At 31.6% G+C, this 18461-nt stretch overlaps 5 protein-coding genes across 7 annotated transcripts; 4 read left to right on the plus strand and 1 right to left on the minus strand.

The window, feature by feature from the left end:
* Positions 1–108: 108 nt before the first annotated feature.
* LOC132913995 (protein lifeguard 3-like) lies at positions 109–2176 on the plus strand. Its single transcript, XM_060972732.1, has 7 exons — positions 109–482; positions 548–792; positions 882–935; positions 1009–1099; positions 1177–1302; positions 1396–1545; positions 1635–2176. The coding sequence occupies exons 1-7, from the start codon at positions 399–401 to the stop codon at positions 1785–1787; spliced, it is 903 nt and encodes a 300-aa protein (XP_060828715.1). The 5' UTR covers positions 109–398; the 3' UTR covers positions 1788–2176.
* A 6-nt stretch (positions 2177–2182) lies between these two features.
* On the plus strand, positions 2183–2937 carry LOC132914001 (protein NATD1-like). Its single transcript, XM_060972741.1, has 3 exons — positions 2183–2375; positions 2534–2640; positions 2725–2937. The coding sequence occupies exons 1-3, from the start codon at positions 2246–2248 to the stop codon at positions 2935–2937; spliced, it is 450 nt and encodes a 149-aa protein (XP_060828724.1). The 5' UTR covers positions 2183–2245.
* A 101-nt stretch (positions 2938–3038) lies between these two features.
* Positions 3039–7402, plus strand: LOC132913982 (tetratricopeptide repeat protein 21B-like). Its single transcript, XM_060972699.1, has 6 exons — positions 3039–5167; positions 5237–5553; positions 5630–5961; positions 6046–6253; positions 6330–6643; positions 6752–7402. The coding sequence occupies exons 1-6, from the start codon at positions 3039–3041 to the stop codon at positions 7382–7384; spliced, it is 3933 nt and encodes a 1310-aa protein (XP_060828682.1). The 3' UTR covers positions 7385–7402.
* Positions 7403–7425: 23 nt separating this feature from the next.
* LOC132914003 (malate dehydrogenase-like) lies at positions 7426–9918 on the plus strand. Its single transcript, XM_060972743.1, has 6 exons — positions 7426–7809; positions 7925–8070; positions 8147–8299; positions 8399–8560; positions 8916–9122; positions 9390–9918. Exons 1-6 carry the CDS (start codon positions 7548–7550, stop codon positions 9501–9503), a joined length of 1044 nt encoding a protein of 347 aa, XP_060828726.1. The 5' UTR covers positions 7426–7547; the 3' UTR covers positions 9504–9918.
* LOC132913984 (proton-associated sugar transporter A) lies at positions 9526–14970 on the minus strand. 3 transcript variants are annotated; one of them, XM_060972713.1, is made up of 10 exons: positions 14794–14970; positions 13891–14049; positions 13411–13673; positions 12961–13209; positions 12372–12622; positions 12098–12211; positions 11712–12005; positions 11456–11586; positions 11002–11176; positions 9526–10575 (listed from the first exon to the last, which is right to left on the minus strand). In XM_060972713.1, exons 2-10 carry the CDS (start codon positions 13977–13979, stop codon positions 10345–10347), a joined length of 1797 nt encoding a protein of 598 aa, XP_060828696.1. In that variant the 5' UTR covers positions 13980–14049; positions 14794–14970; the 3' UTR covers positions 9526–10344. The 3 variants fall into 3 exon arrangements, with proteins under 3 accessions (XP_060828696.1, XP_060828695.1, XP_060828694.1); XM_060972712.1 differs by lacking the exon at positions 14794–14970 and adding an exon at positions 14458–14753 and having other exon boundaries at positions 13891–14210; XM_060972711.1 differs by lacking the exon at positions 14794–14970 and having other exon boundaries at positions 13891–14753.
* Positions 14971–18461: the final 3491 nt, after the last annotated feature.

Genomic DNA, 18461 nt, shown 5'->3' on the forward strand with positions numbered 1-18461 from the left:
TGTATCTTGATCACTATTATCAATGTTCAATGTGTGTGATAAGTATATGTGTATATGTATATTTATATACTACACACTCCAAAAATTTATTTTGTTTGCATCATAGCATTCATTTGTTTATCTATGAATTAGAAGTTTGACATTTTATGTGTGTCTATTATTTTCCTTATCAATGTCCTGAAATTCTGCATCTAAATAAAATTGAAAGGTGAACAACTTTTTTGTAAGTATAAATCTGTACAAATTCAATTTTATTAAGATATATTTGTGTATTAACACATTCACTATGTCCAGAGAAATATGTGTTTGATATAAAAATACATTTAGTTGGTATTTCAGATGTAGTATGTAACTATTAATTTAAATATTTGATAGCACATTATCAAGACAATTATCTGATGGAAGAGAATCAAGAGGCTCAAAAATTTATACCAGGTCCTCCACAACTTCCCCCTTTGTATAAAGGGCAGAAGATAAAAACAGTGAGTAACAAAAATTACATACATTCGTACATCTATTTATTTATTAATAATGTGATTTTCATTAGGGACCATACACTACTACAGTTACGGATGAAATGGTAGCACAAAGAGAAAGGGAGAACGAACAATTATATAGAGCTTGGCGTGAACAACAACGAAGAAGAGCAATGGCGCCAGATGATGATGATTCAGAATATATGGGCGACTTTAAAGATGACACAGTGAGAAGAAGTTTCATTAGAAAAATTTTCTGTATATTAACAATTCAATTACTATTTACCTCTGGCATCATTGCAGTCTTTTTGTTTGTGTAAGCATTATGATTTAGCAATGCTTTAATAATATTTCCTTTATGGATTAAAGCTATGAATCGTGTTTATTTTAACAACTCTATTCCAGGGATGCTGCCAGAAAATTTATGATAATTCATTGGTATATGTGGATTATAGCTATGTATGTAAATAGTGCAACTATATTGCAACTATTTTAGATATATTATTTAGTAAATAATTCATAATTTTATTAGGATATGCTTCACCATTTCTTTTTGCGCTATATCTATATCTGAAAGAGCTAGACGCAATCCACCTTTCAATTATATATGGCTAACTAAATTGGTAAGGTTCTTAGCCATAATTAATTGGATGTCTTTCATACAATTTAACATTCAGTACTAAAAAATTATTATTTACAGACACTTTCTATGTCATATTTAGCTGCTTTTGTATCAGTCTTTTTAGAAGTTGAAGTAATATTGATGGCATTAGGTATGACAACTTTAATTACATTAGGAATAGGTCTTATTGCAACATTTTCTAAGGTACTTAGCTATAAAACTTGTATGACATAAAATAACAGAAAATATCATAAATAATAATTATAAAACAAATAATAATTATAAATAATGTTACAGTTTGATTTAACAATGAGAACAGGACTGTTGATCATCTTTGGACTGGCTTCTATTGTTTCAATTTTTGTGATAATGATAGTTCTGCTATTTACATATATAAGAATATTACATATAATAATCTCAGTTATAGGAATGATTTTATTATCAATGGTTAATATAAAATTAATATATATATATATATATATATTGAAAATATTATTTATTTCAAACATAAAAGGACATTATTATATGTTTTCTAGTACTTGTATTTTGATGTGCAAACAATTATGGGTGGAAGAAGAATAGAATTAAGTCCGGATGAAGTTGTATTTGCAACAGCACAAATTTATGTTGACATAGTACTGTTATATCAATACGTGTTATTGTTTATGGGTATGATGTATCATCGATAAATATTAAGGATAAATTTATATTATGTCATTAAGAATAATCTATTCTTATTATAGCAGTAATATTTTAGATACAGATTTAAATATCAATAAATAAATGTATGTGAAATATTACACAATAGCATTGAAAACTGTTTTCTTTTTTATGACTTATCTATATGTGTTTTATTGCTATTGAGATTATTAACTTACACAGTGTCAATAATCATTTGCTATAAAGCTATAATTATATAAAATTCATAAATGAAAGATTCTGAAACGCTACTGTCCTTTAAAATAGCATGTTTCTGTCGAGTCTGTTGCTAAGCAACTGTTTGACAACAAAAACCTAACCTATTGCATGTTCAAAACTTCAATTAAAAAATACATATTTTGTAGATTTAAATGAATGTGTAAGTATATAATTAGTTGAAATTTTTAAAAGATGTATTATTATTAGTATCTTACATGTAATAAATGGTATGAGTTACGTGACCAAATTATCGTCACTTATGTCATTACAAATCAAACGAAATAAATTTGCAAGGTTGTTTTATGCAGTGCATCATAATGAAAACCGAGGTCTTTTCTACGTAAAATTGGATGACAATTGTAAGATATATTTGATCCGAAAAATGATTATTTTAATAAATTTCTAATATTATTCATGACCCAAGAATTGAGAGGAAAATATGGAACAAACTTGATTTTTATATTGTTAATGTGAATAGTATTTTAAAATATATTTCTTTTTTTCATTTTTTGACCAGCAAGAGCAGTATTACAATACAAAGCTGAGAGGAAGGTTTTAGACATGCAAGTGATAAGTGTACCCTATAGATATACAGGAAGAGGTTTAGCTCGCTTGCTTACAGAGGTAAAATTTATTTTCAAATTTCTTGTAACTTCAAATGAATGTTTATTGTTATAAATTATGCTATATTAATATCTATATTTGTAGACTGCATTTACATATGTTATTGTGAATTATTTATATATGTACTTGACATGTGAGTACATGCAGAAGTATTATCTTGCAATTAAGAATCCAGCTCTTGAAGAATATATTGTTGGACCACCGCATATTTTAGAAGGACCTGATTCAGAACCTTTAGACCCTGACATTATATATGAATTACCTGATCCAGAAGATTTTTTGATATATTCTTCTTAATAAATATCGTTACAATAATTGCTGCAATTTTGAATAATTATTGAATTAAGCTATCACTTAATGATTTAAAATTCATTATTGTTCCTTATTTTACTGGTAAAATGGAGGAAATAGAGTATATTGCTTTAATTGAATGGTTCTGTCATCAATTTTACTACAATGGCATGTTAGTTTATTGCAAAGAAGCATGTGAAGTGTATCCAGCAAACGAATATCTAAGAATTCTTTTAAGTCTTGCGTATATATTAACTGGAAAAGTACAAGAAGCAATCAAAGAATGTTCAAACTTAATGAACAATGCAGATACCATATTGACAGCATTGCTTCTTCAGAATATTGCATATATGAAAACTGAAAATGTTGAAAAGGCCACTATAATACAAATCGAAACAAGAATTAGAGACGAGAAACGAAAATCGTCTTCAAACGCATTAGCTTTAGCAGCCTCAGTGTTGCTTTTATCTCAGAAAACTGACAAAGCTAGAGATTATGTAGAGAGGGCTTACAAGCTTGATTCATCCAATAAAAACGTGTTATTAACAAAAGCTTGGGTGGATTTATTTATTGCAAACGAAAATGATTTGAGTGAGCCAAACTTGTTTGAAGTTGTTTTAGTACAAGATTCAAAGAATATAAATGCTTTGCTTGGCTCTGCAAAATACAAACAACAGCAAGGTGACTATACAGGAGCAATATCAACATTGAATTCTTTAATTGTACGATATCCTAAATTATGTCTACCCTTGGTAGAAAAATTGTACAATCAACTCGCATTGAGAGATTGGGACCAAGTTCTGGAGACCGCTAATAGAATAATGTCGATCGACTCGAATAATTTGGATGCAAGAAAAGCACATGCATTTGTATATCTTTGTAGGGATGGAAATTATAATGAAGGATTAAAACATTTACAGTCATTCTTCAGAAATATGATAATTATAGAAACAAAGAACGTCACAGTTTTGGTGAACAATATTCAATTATTTTCACGATTAGCTTGCAAACATCAAGGAATTTTATTGGAGGTTTCTAGGACCATTGAGAAGGCATTACAACAGAATCCAAAAAGTGCAGATCTCATGGTGGAATTAGGAAACTTGTATGTTTCACTGGGTAAAGTGAAAGATGCAGAGAATTGGTACAGAAGCGCTGTTCGAATAAACGAATCGTCGTTTGCTGCTTTGATGGGACTAGCCCATTGTCAGCTTTTAGATACTTCGATTGATGCCTTGGGCTTGGCACAGCAGCAAGTAGATTTTTTAATGGAGATACAGTCTAATTCAGTGGATGCAGAATTGCTTTTTATGTCTGCCAAATTGAGCTCCAATGATTCCATTAAAGTCCTGAATTATTTGAACAATGCAGCTACGATCATACTGGACAACTGTAAATATGTACCATATGGTTATGATTATATGAAAAAATTAAATCCTGATTTATGTTTAGAAATTTCCAAACAACGTTTAGTTTATTCTGTAACAAGTGATGTAACAAATTCTGAGGAAAATGTATCCAATTACAAAGAGCCAAGTTTGTATTTGTTAGAGCAATTATCAGAAGCATACCCTGGTTTGAGTATTTCACAGTTACTACTGAGTAAAGCTAAAATGCAAAGTGGAAATTTAGAAGAATCTTCATACATACTAAGAAATCTTTTAGACAATGTGGATTCATCCAACGCAGAAGCGCATTTACTAATGGCGCAGATTCTAGCTCGTCAAGGGAATTACCAATCAGCTTCACAAAGTCTTGAAGTTGGTTTAAGTTACAATTTCAAAATCAGAGACAATCCAATTTATCATTTAATTACTGGCATGGTTCAAAAAGAAACAAATGATATAGAGGGCTCAATAACAAGTTTTCAGTTAGCTATGTCATTAGCTGAGATGCAATCACATAAAAATACTTCAGAAGCTTCAGATATTTCAACATCAGATATGGCAACTTTGTACCTGGAACTAATTTCTGCTTATGGAAAAATGAGACATTTCAATGAGGCAATTGACATAATACAAGATGCAAATATAAAACTTGGGAACACTTCAGAGAAAGGTAGAATATTAATAGGAAATGCAGAGTTACTTTTAGAAATGGGTGAGTTGGATGGAGCCATTGATTGCTTGGCAAAAGTAACATCAGACCAACTTTATTATTTGCAAGCACATACGCGTTTAGCCGAGATAAATTTGAAACACAAAAAGGATCGTCTCGCTTTTGCTATGTGTTTCAGGTTTGTTTTTCATAAACTTCTACATTTTGTTACATTTTTTTCAATCTGTTGAAATATTTTATTTTGTAGAGAATTGGTTGAACATTGTCCTGGTCCTAAGACATATAGCATGCTTGGTGATGCATATATCTCTATACAAGAGCCGGAGAGAGCAATAGAAGCATATGAGCAAGCTTTGAAACAGAATCCTACAAATAAAGTACATATAGCAAGTAAGCTAGGAAAGGCACTTATAAAGACGCATCAGTACACAAAAGCCATAAATTATTACAGAGATGTGATGAAACAAGAGAACTTTAAAAGCTTGAAATTGGATCTTGCAAAGTTGTTCATAAAGTTGAAACAGTATGATAAAGCAGAAGCTACATTGGTTCAAGAATTACAAGGTAGAAATTATTTTAGCTGCAATATTTTATTCTTCTACTTTAATTTTAATTATTTTAATGAGTTTTGATATTTCAGATGGTCGACGAGATTCTGATTTAAAGAGTTTAGAAGTGCGTAGTCAGCTTTTGCTGTTGCTTGCTAAAACACGAGAAAAAGCAGATAATATTAACGGTGCTTTGTCAGCATTGAAGGAAGCCAAGGAAAATCAACATAGATACATTCAACGCATGGGAGGTTCTAATTTGGAAGAGGAAAAACAACTTCTTGCAAATATCTGTTTAACAATGGCTGATCATTCCTCTTCTCTAAGAGATTATGATCAAGCTATTACGTACTATAAAGAAGCACTGAATCATAAGCCTGCGGATGTAAATGCTTTGTTATCCTTAGCAAAACTTTATATGCAGGTAAGTCGCAAATAAAATGACAATAATTGCAATTTATAGTATCATTTAGGAAATTATTAATAATTGTACACTGTAAAATGACAGACAAATAATTTGGATCGATGTGCTCAAAGCTGTACAGCTTTATTGAATGCGGATCCCAACAATGAAGCTGCTTCCATAATGATGGCAGATCTTGCATTTAGAAAAGTTGATTTTGACACAGCAGCATTTCACTTTCGACAACTATTGCTGAAGCAGCCAACTTACTGGACCGCTTTAGCGAGATTGATAGAAGTTTCTCGTCGAACAGGTGAATTTCATTAAAAAATTTAAATTTTGTTTATAATTCCCCAATGCAAGACTTATTTACGATGTAACAAATTTAGGGGATATGGACGACCTTGAAGAATGGCTTCATCGAGCAGAACTAGGAATGAGTGGTGCAAATTTATCACCTGGCTATTATTATTGCGCGGGTTTATTGGATTGGCGTATGGGTCGATTAAATTCCGCGCTTCGTCAGTTCAATTTCGCGAGACGTGATCCTGAGTGGGGTCAACAGGCAATATACAATATGATCGAGATTTGTTTAGATCCGGATGATGATTCTTCCCTCTCTAATGAAATCTTTAACGACGATGATGCTGAATATCAGGACTCTAGAACGATGGCTCTGAAAACAGCCTATCGTTTGCTACAGGTACTCAAAAAAGAGCAAAAAGAACATAGTAAATCTATGATTTAAAATTTTTAATAAAATAGTGTGCTACAAAATTTGAATTTTAAAAACATTACTTTATTATTACAGGAATTAAATCCTAAAGGTAGTCCACATGAAATGTTGACGCACAGATTGTTAAGCAATTTCTTTCTGCTTGCTACAAAGCAAAAATCCAATGTGGAGAAAGCATTGCAGGATTGCACAGCATTAGCTAGTCAAGAGGCATTGAGAGATCACGTAGGACCAGCTTTAGGCATGGCTATGGCCCACATTCTTTTGAAACAAACTCCTAGAGCTCGAAACCATCTAAAACGTGTCAGCAAGAACACATGGACCTTTGAGGATGCAGAATACCTGGAACGTTGTTGGTTACTTTTAGCAGATATTTATGTTCAATCCAACAAATATGAATTGGCAAATGATCTTTTAAGACGTGTTTTACAACATAATGCCACTTGTGTTAGAGCTCATGAATTGTCTGGATATATTGCAGAAAAAGAGCAAAATTATCGTGAAGCTGCATCACAGTATAGCGAAGCATGGAAGTATGGTGGAAAATCGAAATTGTCTGTGGCTTATAAATTAGCATATTGCTCAATGAAAGCAAAAGCTTACGCAGACGGGATAGAAGCTTGTAATGAAGTTTTGAAACAGAGTCCTGATTATCCACGCATCAAGAAGGAGATTTTGGAAAAATGTATTAATAACTTACGTACTTAATAAACAATTATGTCTTCATTGTAATTAATTAACAATCTTTATTTATATATTTAGAAACCTTCTTTTTTCTCCATTTCTTGCGAATTAAAACAAAATAATACTATGATTTATGTCGATGTTCGTTTGGTAAATAATTAAATAGAGAATATAAACTTGCAATAAAATGTTGAATGAAAAATTACATTTAGAAAGGAATGATCATATACTTAGAAATTATTTTCGACGTAAAGAGAATGTTTTAAAAGTAATAGTTACAGATGGTACAACAGATCTTGCACGTGCATTTTTGTATAGAATGTTGAATGATAATGTGTTTGGTGAAAATCAATCTGTCTTTGTCAGCCTTTATGAGTTACCAAACAAGGCGACCTTCTTGGAAAGTGTTGCAATTGAACTCACTTCCTTTAGCCCCAAAGTTTTAAATGGTAAATACCCATGCAGTAATAAAAAGATGGTTTACTTTTGTTTAATATTATTCAGTGCATTATGTTAAGTTAAATAACAAGATAATCAATTACTAAGATATTTTAATATCAATAGGCATCAGTTATGGTCATGATGCTTCCATTGAATTTAAGGATGCAGATGTTGTAATTTGTATTGGTGATGCAAGAGAGTATGACTTTAAGGATAATGAATACCTTGAACCATTTTTTGAAGAATACGTTTTGACTTCCAAGTTTTATGTATATTAATTATTCCTATCTTGTCCAAATATAATATTAACATTTCCAGTATTTATAAATCTTATACCATCTGTAGGGTGAAGTTATAGAAAAGTATGTAAAAAGGGATGCAAGAATTATTGTACTAGGAACTACTGCTGCCACAATCATATCCAAATATGTGAAATCTATTCCTATCAAGAATATAACTACATTATCTTTACTTAATTTAAATATTGCTGCGGGTCAGGTACTTCTGGTGTTTCTCATGTGTTTGATACTTAAGTAATTTAATTTATTAATGATTTCAATTTATTTTTAAACAAACAACTTTTTCTTCAAATTTCAGATTGCTGCACAAGCACAGTGTCTTCCAACAGAAGTAAAGAATATAATAATCTGGGGTTCGAATGGCTGGTATAGTTATCCCGATTGCAGATATATGTATTTCACCTGTGGGAAACCTTTGGCTGATGTTTTGAAAGTTTGGATCACTGACGTTCTTCCACAAGTAAGACCTTCGACTTTTTGATATATGAAAATAAGATATTTAATATTAAAAATTGCAATTAAAAATAAAAATTATGAAACTATATACGCATATATTTCTTTTTTTAAATATTGCCCTTTCAGGATACATAAAGGTTTCTTAATTTGACCTTTACCGCTTACATTTATTAAGTTTTAATCTTTTATCCAAGTTTCAAACTTTCCGAATGTGAATCGTGTATGGAGTTGTAAATTGGAATAGTTGCATTAAATGGTTGTAAGATGATGTGAAGTGATGTAGTATAGCATTATTTTCGTGAAAACGAAATAGAATTAAATATTCGATATTAATTAAGATATTTTCCTTCTTTTTTTAGATTATTCGAAATGTTGCTCACAGACCAAGCCTCGTTAATTCCATAGCTTATGCGTTGGCAGAGCACTGTAAAATCTTATGGAATGGCACTCCAGAGAATGAATGGACCTCTATGGGTGTTATGTCTGATTATTCTTATTCGATTCGATCTGGAATATTTTTCTCTTATCCCGTAATTTGTAAGAACAGGCAGTATGAAATAGTACAGGTATGACAATTGTTAGTTGGATCTACAAGTAAATTCATTTGTGATGGTTCATTAAATTAATTTCGTGTTTAGTCATAAATGTGATTCTTTTTGATTAATTAATTTATGGAGAACCGAGGTCATTATTTTAAAGACTATGTTTTTTTCCACTTCTTTTTTCTCCTCTCATATATCAAAAATTTTTATATGAATAATAAAGAAATGTAAAATATAGAAACATAAAAATATTAAAAAATGAAAATATAATTTTTTTGTGTGATTTTACAGGATTTTGATATGGATCGGTACGTTCTGCGATACATTGTGGATCTAAGTAGGTTGATTTTTAGGGAAATCGAGTTTGCCTATGAAATTTGTGGTTTAATATCAATTGATCCTTAATAAGGTATATTCTTCATTCGTATATAGATTATGCTACGTATTTTATTACGTTTTTACAAGTTACATTTATTTACAAGTATCTTTAAACTATATAGAATCGTAACTGTACGATGTATCGTAGATACACGGAGCCACTATTTGTGCATCGTTATCGTTATTATATCATTATTATATTTCCTAAGCACAACGTTTCATAGATCTTTCCAAATCATTGAAATTTTCTTTTGTTATGTAAATAATGCTAATAACAATAAATGTAGAAATGTTAATACAGCAGATATTTATATAGAGAGAATCACACAATATGTATACATCACTTTAGCAACAATTATTGTTTTGAACAGTTTTTACGACAGCACTATTCTTCTTATACTTGATAGTAAAAATAAAAATAATCAACGTCGCCAAATGTGTAGTCTACTTCAAAAGTATCAGAGTAATAAAATCTCTTTAGTATTAATATATATATATATATATATATAATATATACTATAATTTAGTATTAATTTGAAGAATAAAAATAATTCAAATATTTCAGTGTCACTAAAAAGAAAAAGAAAAAAAGAAGGAAAAATAGATCACTTTGACGGCAGTCTAATTTTTTCAAAAGTGATTTTAGAAGAGAATTGTTAATTAAATATAAAAATGAGACACTTCCCTTTAAATTTCAATAACTCAAATTTTAAATTTATATTAGTTTCTATTAATAATAATAAATCATAATATATAATACGATAATTTCTCCAGGGCTATTATTTCAAATTAGTCAAATATAAAATCCATTCTTTAAATAATAAATTATAAAAATAAAAATAATTAACGTCTGTTTACCAAAGGAACTTCAAAGATCCAAATACATAATCTGTGTTGCAGAAATGGCTCCGCAGGCGGCGAGGGTACTAGCCACGCATACAACGGCTGTAGTGGTCCCAGATTTACTGACGATCGTTCCTAGGCAGCAGGACAAAAGAAACTGCGCCAGAAACACCATAGAGGAGACGATTGCGACGTCCGTGCCAAGACCACGCACTCCCCCGCTTTGAACGGCTTCACCCTCGGCTGTCACCTCGAACTACAAAGTCGACTAATTCAATTTCTCCTTGATATATACGTCTGTTATATACATTACTACGTTACGTTATTTAATGGCATTACACTTCTCGTCCATTGAGTTTTATTAAATTATTCTTGTTATTTATAAAATAATTCTAATAATATAAAAATTGGATATATTATGTGGTACGTATTATTAAACTTTGGAAATTATTAAGGTTTATTGAAATTCTGAATGTTATTTGTTACGAGAAAATATGGTTTGTTTTAAATTATATATATTTTTTCATAATTAAGGAGTATTCTGGTCCTAATCCAATCTAAGATAAAATTGTGAATTGAATAAATTTTTATTTTTTTAATCATGACATTCTTAGTTGAATGATTTAAATTTTTTGATCGATTCCTTTGGGATTACTCTTTCAAGATATAAGATATCACTTACTGTTGATGAAGCATGATAATGTGCAACTAGAAGATATGGCATAGTGAATAATGTGGAGTACATAACACCTGCGGTCCAAGAGAATATGATTACTCCCGCGGGATGTTTCGTCAACGCCATCATCATCATACCAGTGCTATAGAACAGCAGGCCGCAAATGTATACCCTCCGAGCTCTGTTAAATCACATGATACATTATACGTCTTTTACCAGAAAAACGATTCTTTTTTATTACAGTCCTTTATTTAATAAAATCTGAAGGACTTAAATAAAAGACGAACTAGAAAACTAATTTTTGAATATATAACATTGATATGAAGAATTATTTTGATAAAAAAGAATCTAAATAGAAAATAAAACGAAGTTTAAACTTCCAGTAAAACTATACTATCATTAATTACGGAATTATTCTGTCAAATAAAAATTACTTCTTTAAAAAAAAGAAGATATTTACTTGTAGCGTTCTATGAGCTTCTCGATGATCATTGAATAACAGGAACAGGATAATGAATACATAGACATTCCCCAACATCCAAAGCGAACTCCACTTTCGTATAATTCTCTTTCTTTGCTACCATCTGGAGCCTGTAATTTGCACGAATAATACATTAAATTATACAAATATAAAAATTCAATTATATACATTATGCAAACGTGTAATTTTTAAAACTAAGTAATAAAAGTATAATAATTGATTAATGAATAAATACCTGTGGGTTCCCCCCATAAACAGCTTCCCCAACGAAATCAGTGAAGTACAGGGAATAACATACATGTGCCATCCAACAAAATAAATTAGTTAGGCACACCATACGAAGACTGTGTGGCATATATACGATAGAAAGAAGATATTCCCTTAATGTGGCTTTTGGATTTCCTTCGATACTTTCATCGAAACCATGTTCAACGTAATTTGTGTCTTGGATGGGTATATCTGGTATCATAGGGACTTGACCAACTCTTTTCTCCGGTTCTTGAACTGGAAGAGGTTTCAGAGCAAACTCCTATGAAAAAGAGGAAGAAGATACGATTACTTTATTTATCATTACTACTTTATTTTTGATTTATATTCTGTGAAACAAATATATCGACTTACATCCTTTTTCGTAGCAATCTCTTGATCATTGTCCAAGGTGCCATAAGAAGCACAATCATCTGTGATGATTTTTTCATGTTCCTTTGGCTGATCCTCCGATTCTTCAGCAGATGCCTGAATTAATTTCGAGAATAAAAAAAAATGCTTAAAAAATGCAGGAAAACTATCCAAGCTAATTCTTTATTTCTAAAGCAATATAAATTAATCGTTATTAATGTTAGTAATAGTATATTTATTAATATTATTCTTAATAATTAATTAATACTAAACGAACCTTTTGTTCCTGTAACTGACGATATTCGTCACTTTCCAACAATTCCAATGGGATTTCTTTGAAGCTGGTAATGGTACAGGATACACAAATAACAAAAATAATCGTAATTAAAGTGAAAGTAGCATGAAGATGTCCACCTAACATAACTCCTATCGTAGTAGCATCCCAATTAATTCCACCTAGTCCGTACCCCATGAATCCTCCCAAGCCTGCCATTATGGTGAATGTACTTAAACCTTTAGCGTGATCATCTGTGAAAAGAAAAATTTGCAATAACGATTATGGGATCATAAACAATTCTTGTAACCATCGCATCAAATTATATTAATTTTATTCCAATTTTAGTTTAAAACAAATATAAAATATTTTATTCAGAATAAAAGTTTTCTTTTATTCAAAATAAGTAGTTAAATAATAATTAATATATGTAAACCAAGTCCATTTTATGGTCTCCTAATGGCTTTGAATTTCAATAAATATCTATCTAGTAATTAATATAAATTGTATGATGAATAATTAAACGATAATAAATATTAGTTAGTGTGTAGATAATTAAATAATATTATAAATAACAACTTTAATTACTTGCCAGGTACAGTGACGTCGAGTAAATAAGCTCTGGCTGGACTTTGGCAGGCATCAGCATCGAAATCGAGCAGAACTGTGCCTAGGATTGTGAAGAAAATTCCCCAAGAGTGAGACGGAGGTTTCAGTGACTCTTCTTGTGCATGTTTCGCCGTAGTTCGATGTCCTAAGGGAACTGTATAGTTGGTCCACGTAGGTGGAACATCCCCGAAGGCATATCCCATATCTTCCCCATTTGGAACTAGTATTAATCCTTGAAAAGTAAGTAGAAAGTATATCATAAAATAAGTCGTTTTTTGTAATCGAGTAAGCATACAAAACTTACTTCATTTATTTTATTGACTATTTCACAAATAAATATCATAATGAATACTGCTCTTTGCCATTTACAGATATCTATATATTTTTCAATTTTCCATAAACGATTATCATAAATTACACAAAAACATTTTACCTATCAAAACTCCAAGAGCCAGCAATAGAATGAACGGTCTTCTTCTTCCATATTTTAGTCTGCATCTATCACTTAGACTTCCCAAAATCGGTGTGACGAAGAAACCAATGAGAGGGCTGAGTGCCCAGACGAGGGTCATATGCTGATGATCTACGCCGATTTTTAATAAAGTCGGTGAAACAAACGCTGTTTCTGCGGCGTAAGAAAATTCGATTCCCATCACAGCTGCGGATATTCGTACCAATTCTCCTCGTGTCTTTTTTCTACAAGATATTTATACGTATTTATGGCCTATGTTATTTTAGATTTGTCCTTTTTTACTGAATTTTAATATATTATAAGCCGAGAAACTGATTTTTTTGTTTTCAGAAAATGAATTTTCTAGAGGTGAAAGTATAAAATAAAATATATCCTTTGTATTTTTCTATCGTTTAAAGTTAATTATTTTCAGGACCTTCGCGCAAATAATTGAACAAATACCTGTAAATATGCGCGTAATCATTCAAACTCCTCTCCAATTTGGGTGGTCCTCGTAGATGATTCAAGAACCCTTTAATCCCCTGGTCCATCGGTATCCCATTCTTCCACTCTTTCCACGTCTCCCATTTTTCTTTAAACTTGTCTCTGACATCGTGCACCCTGCCAGCGAAACCCTCATATTCGTGTAATTTATCCACCATGACTCACGATTTAAACTTTTTTTCTCTTTCTCAGCTAAATGTCCTATCTCTCATTGTGTCACAGAAAATTCAAAGCAACACCAAAACTAATCGTCACTTCGTTAAAATTCTCCATCAACCCTTATGAACGAATTACGGGTAAACATCGATCAGACAAAATAATATCCTTCATATTTCTACTATTTCTTCTTTTCCTCCGAAAAAAATACGGAGAAAAGGATTAAATCAAGAAACAATAGATATAATAAAAATGAATAACACGAAATAATATCCTTTTTATTCTTATCACTTTCCTTTAAAAGAACGAGAATATTAAACAAGAATACAAAGAAAACGATAATCGAATTGATTATACGGAAAGATCAACCTTTACGAATGAACATCGCACAAAATAATATACTCCTTTTCGATTCTTCTCCTTCTTCTTCGAAAAAAAAAGAAAAAAAAAAAAATGGCCAGTTTAATTAAACAGAAATTAGCGTGAGAATTAGATGGAAAACGTTTATTTTCGTAGATTCGCGTTCGATAAGAATAGAATAAAATTTTACGAGAAAGAAACGACGCGAAGGGATGTTTTCCGTAGAGGGTTGGGGGATGTGTTTCGTCGACGAGACGCGAGAAACGACTGGTGGTTCCGCAAGCTCGCGACTAAGACGAAAGCTCGACCGACGTCGCCTTTCACCGTGGATACCTAGTTACATACCTAGTCCCTCCATCCGTGTTCCGGTAGGACGTAAAATGAGCTTCCCGTGTACCAAGGGAAACCTACTTATCAGCCAGCTGCTTGTTACTCTTGATTAAAATCGGTTCGGTCGTTTGTTCGTGATTTACCTTTGGAAAAACGTGAAACAGTTTTTTGCTCAGTAAAAGTATATATACATATAAAATATATAAAAATATACACATAGCACCGGAAAGCATCTGGTTGGTATAAAATTAAAAAAAGAAACTCATAAGAAAGAAAAATTAAAAAAGAAACTTTATAGAATAATCATAAGAGGATGTCGTAATAATATTTTTCTGTACATCGTTCCTCTTGTGATTCTTCTAAGAATAACAACCTTATACTTATTGATAGTATAACAACATCATACTTAACAATGATCATAGGAGAGAAGGTTTCTTTTGTGACTCTTCTAAGAATAACAGCCTTATACTTAACAATGACCATAAGAGGAAAAGTTTCTTTTTTAAATATCTTTTTGCACATCGTTTCCTCGTTCCATTTATGGTTCTTTTACGAATAACAACCTCATACTTAACAATGTCCATAGGAGAAAAGGTTCCTTTTGTGACTCTTCTAAGAATAACAGCCTTATACTTAACAATGACCATAAGAGGAAAAGTTTCTTTTTTAAATATCTTTTTGCACATCGTTTCCTCGTTCCATTTATGGTTCTTTTACGAATAACAACCTCATACTTAACAATGACCATAGGAGAAAAGGTTCCTTTTGTGACTCTTCTAAGAATAACAGCCTTATACTTAACGATGACCGTAAGAGATTAAGTTTCTTTTTTAAATATCTTTTTGCACATCGTTTCCTCGTTCCATTTATGGTTCTTTTACGAATAACAACCTCATACTTAACAATGACCATAGGAGAAAAGGTTCCTTTTGTGACTCTTCTAAGAATAACAGCCTTATACTTAACGATGACCGTAAGAGATTAAGTTTCTTTTTTAAATATCTTTTTGCACATCGTTTCCTCGTTCCATTTATGGTTCTTTTACGAATAACAACCTCATACTTAACAATGACCATAGGAGAAAAGGTTCCTTTTGTGACTCTTCTAAGAATAACAGCCTTATACTTAACGATGACCGTAAGAGATTAAGTTTCTCTTCTAAGTAATATTTTTTTTTTTTGCATATCGTTTCAAGAAGAAAGAAAAAGATTAGAATGGCAGAAATCGTTATTCAGTATCCTATAAAGATTATACGTGTTTGACATAAATAATCAAATATCGAATCAGCTGCTCCTCTTTCTGTGTCCCTGTGAAACATTTGCTCTATTCTCGTAACACACAGCTATATCATGGTTTACGCGTGTACACACGGACAGGTTTTCAACAATGCTTTTCACCGTTGGTCGTAGATGTAATTTCCGCCGCGGAAATTGCACTTTGTCCATTCTCTCCTTCCCACCAGGATTTTCGATTCGATTTACCACCGAAGGATGTTCTACATATATTCTGTACATTTAGATACAATTTGATAGATGCTCTATGCTTCATTGAATGCTATATTGAATTCTAGGAGAGTATTTTTAATTCCCTGTATTTTTCGTTTCTTGTCTTACTATATTACCACACATTTGCAATTTACTTACATTTATTTACATTATTATATTATATTTTTAATTTTCTTTTTTTTCAGGAAACATATAACACATTGGCAAACATATCGTATTAGTCGACAAGGAAGTCCTACAAAGTAGGTCTTATTGCGTATGTGGCCTTGGCACGAGCTTCGCCTTTGTCAGAGCTTACGATAGCAATACGCATCGATAATACGTTCATCGGTTGAACGTTTCACTCTTTTCCTCGATGGACTTTCGATGAAGTCGTTGCATTGTAGCCATAATGGACAACATCGATTTCAGGCTTTCGTCCCTTCCCTGTATACGTTTATTTTCTAAGAAAATTATTTAATCGTGGAAAACGAAAGAGAGAGGGGCAACAGTATACTTGGCTTTAAAAATAACAAAAAGAAATATCGCTTGTTTCAATTTTTGAATGTATGATCCCTTCAAATGCAATAGGCTATTTTCAAATTGCAAGTACGAAAGATGTTTCAATGTAATTTCTTTATTCTAGCACTATGTACACATGTAAAAATATTTTTTCGCGCAATGGAAACTATGTATGCAATCGTAATTTGAATTAATTAACTATTCTTTATCGTATACTATCCTTTCGTTCTTTTAAAGGTTTTAGTACGAACGTATTGTTAGTTAGCCTTGCACGAGTCAATGGCAATCTGATTTGTTAATGATTTAACATTCCCTCTGATTGAAGGCACACGCAAATGCCGTCTTATTTCTTAACGACGTGCCTCGCTCGCAAGAACCAATCTGCGTTGTGTAATCAGGCTTAAGCTTCATCTGAAACGGAATGACACACGGAAATTAACATTTCTTCAGGATTAGATATTATCCTATCCCAATCGCGTAATTTTTCTTCTTTCCAATGTCCTCAAAATTAAGCAAGAAAGTTACGTAATTAATTGGCAGGAAAATTACGTTGAAAGGAAATAATTAAACTAATGTATCAAGAGTAATATTAGAGATTTAAGTTGATATAAAAGGAGAGGTCGAATATATGGTCATATAGAATTTATTATAAAATATTTTGAAGATAATTGGCAGTTTCCCACTTTTCTTAATCGTGTTTTTGTCAACTTCGAAGAATCTTTTCGAAGGATGGTTAATAAAGACGAAACATCTTTTTCGATCCGATTATTTTATTAAATCTTATCAAGTTCCCAGTTCGTTCTTGTAAGACCACGATAACGATGAAAGGCAGGATTTTCTTACACTCTTGTATGTGCGCAGGTATAAGATTTGGGAAAGAATAATTTTTCCCAAGCTAATTTTGATTTTAACAGGGATAATTCTTCGAAATGAAGATAATTCTTCGGAGAGGTCACGACGAAACAATTTAAGGAAATCAGATCTTTATAACGCTACAATTCTTGAAATTTACCACTTTACAAATTTCTATGATTCTACGAACTTACCAAAGATTAAAATAATTCCTGCGTAAAATTATAGAACTTTGAAGGAACTCGAGTTTTCTATCTTTAAAAGAGAAGGTAACTAAAAGTTATGAGCTGCTTCCTTTTCTCCGAAGAAAACACAATTTTCTTGTCAGCTACCTCGATAAAACGAAACACCAATCAATTTCACGGCGATGATACCTCGTTGATCCTTATTCGATCACGTATATCCCTTTTCTAACGTTTATCCTCGCTATTTATCCTAGTATCCGTCTAATAAACGTTCACAGATTCCAATTTTCTTCACGATAAAGACACGATCGATAAATTTGCGATTCAACTTACGACGATGTACCCGAGCTGAAAGTGATTTTTATTGGCACTTAAGCAACCTTTCAATTTTATATCCTCTGAAATATTTGCGACCCTGTTAAGGAGTTACTCGAAATCATCGTTTTTTAAAAATAGCTTTCCCGAATGAAAAGTCTAGATAAACGTTTGATTGCATATACAGAGACTATTCGTTACACCAATTTCAATCTCTATCGTAGACGGTTTCTAGAAAGGGAAATATTCTCGATAATTTTCTAATATCGTTTCCTATCTGCACAAGTTATATCAATACGATAAATTCAACGATATGTGATTCGTG

Source organism: Bombus pascuorum, chromosome 14, assembly GCF_905332965.1.
Source record: "Bombus pascuorum chromosome 14, iyBomPasc1.1, whole genome shotgun sequence".
NCBI lineage: Eukaryota > Metazoa > Arthropoda > Insecta > Hymenoptera > Apidae > Bombus > Bombus pascuorum.

What these genes read in the sequence shown, in the direction of transcription:
- LOC132913995 (XM_060972732.1), top strand. Translation starts at nt 399, where the DNA reads ATGGAAGAGAATCAAGAGGCTCAAAAATTTATACCAGGTCCTCCACAA. An exon ending in AAGGGCAGAAGATAAAAACA is followed by an intron (nt 483 to 547) that starts GTGAGTAACAAA and finishes GATTTTCATTAG; the next exon opens with GGACCATACACTACTACAGT. An exon ending in ATATATGGCTAACTAAATTG is followed by an intron (nt 1,100 to 1,176) that starts GTAAGGTTCTTA and finishes TATTATTTACAG; the next exon opens with ACACTTTCTATGTCATATTT.
- LOC132914001 (XM_060972741.1), top strand. Translation starts at nt 2,246, where the DNA reads ATGAGTTACGTGACCAAATTATCGTCACTTATGTCATTACAAATCAAA. An exon ending in CGTAAAATTGGATGACAATT is followed by an intron (nt 2,376 to 2,533) that starts GTAAGATATATT and finishes TTTTTTGACCAG; the next exon opens with CAAGAGCAGTATTACAATAC. An exon ending in TAGCTCGCTTGCTTACAGAG is followed by an intron (nt 2,641 to 2,724) that starts GTAAAATTTATT and finishes CTATATTTGTAG; the next exon opens with ACTGCATTTACATATGTTAT.
- LOC132913982 (XM_060972699.1), top strand. Translation starts at nt 3,039, where the DNA reads ATGGAGGAAATAGAGTATATTGCTTTAATTGAATGGTTCTGTCATCAA. An exon ending in GCTTTTGCTATGTGTTTCAG is followed by an intron (nt 5,168 to 5,236) that starts GTTTGTTTTTCA and finishes TTTATTTTGTAG; the next exon opens with AGAATTGGTTGAACATTGTC. An exon ending in ATTGGTTCAAGAATTACAAG is followed by an intron (nt 5,554 to 5,629) that starts GTAGAAATTATT and finishes TTGATATTTCAG; the next exon opens with ATGGTCGACGAGATTCTGAT.
- LOC132914003 (XM_060972743.1), top strand. Translation starts at nt 7,548, where the DNA reads ATGTTGAATGAAAAATTACATTTAGAAAGGAATGATCATATACTTAGA. An exon ending in TAGCCCCAAAGTTTTAAATG is followed by an intron (nt 7,810 to 7,924) that starts GTAAATACCCAT and finishes TAATATCAATAG; the next exon opens with GCATCAGTTATGGTCATGAT. An exon ending in GGCAGTATGAAATAGTACAG is followed by an intron (nt 9,123 to 9,389) that starts GTATGACAATTG and finishes GTGATTTTACAG; the next exon opens with GATTTTGATATGGATCGGTA.
- LOC132913984 (XM_060972712.1), bottom strand. Translation starts at nt 14,090, where the DNA reads ATGGTGGATAAATTACACGAATATGAGGGTTTCGCTGGCAGGGTGCAC. An exon ending in GGCTCTTGGAGTTTTGATAG is followed by an intron (nt 13,210 to 13,410) that starts GTAAAATGTTTT and finishes TTACTTTTCAAG; the next exon opens with GATTAATACTAGTTCCAAAT. An exon ending in TTTATGGGGGGAACCCACAG is followed by an intron (nt 11,587 to 11,711) that starts GTATTTATTCAT and finishes TGCAAATTACAG; the next exon opens with GCTCCAGATGGTAGCAAAGA.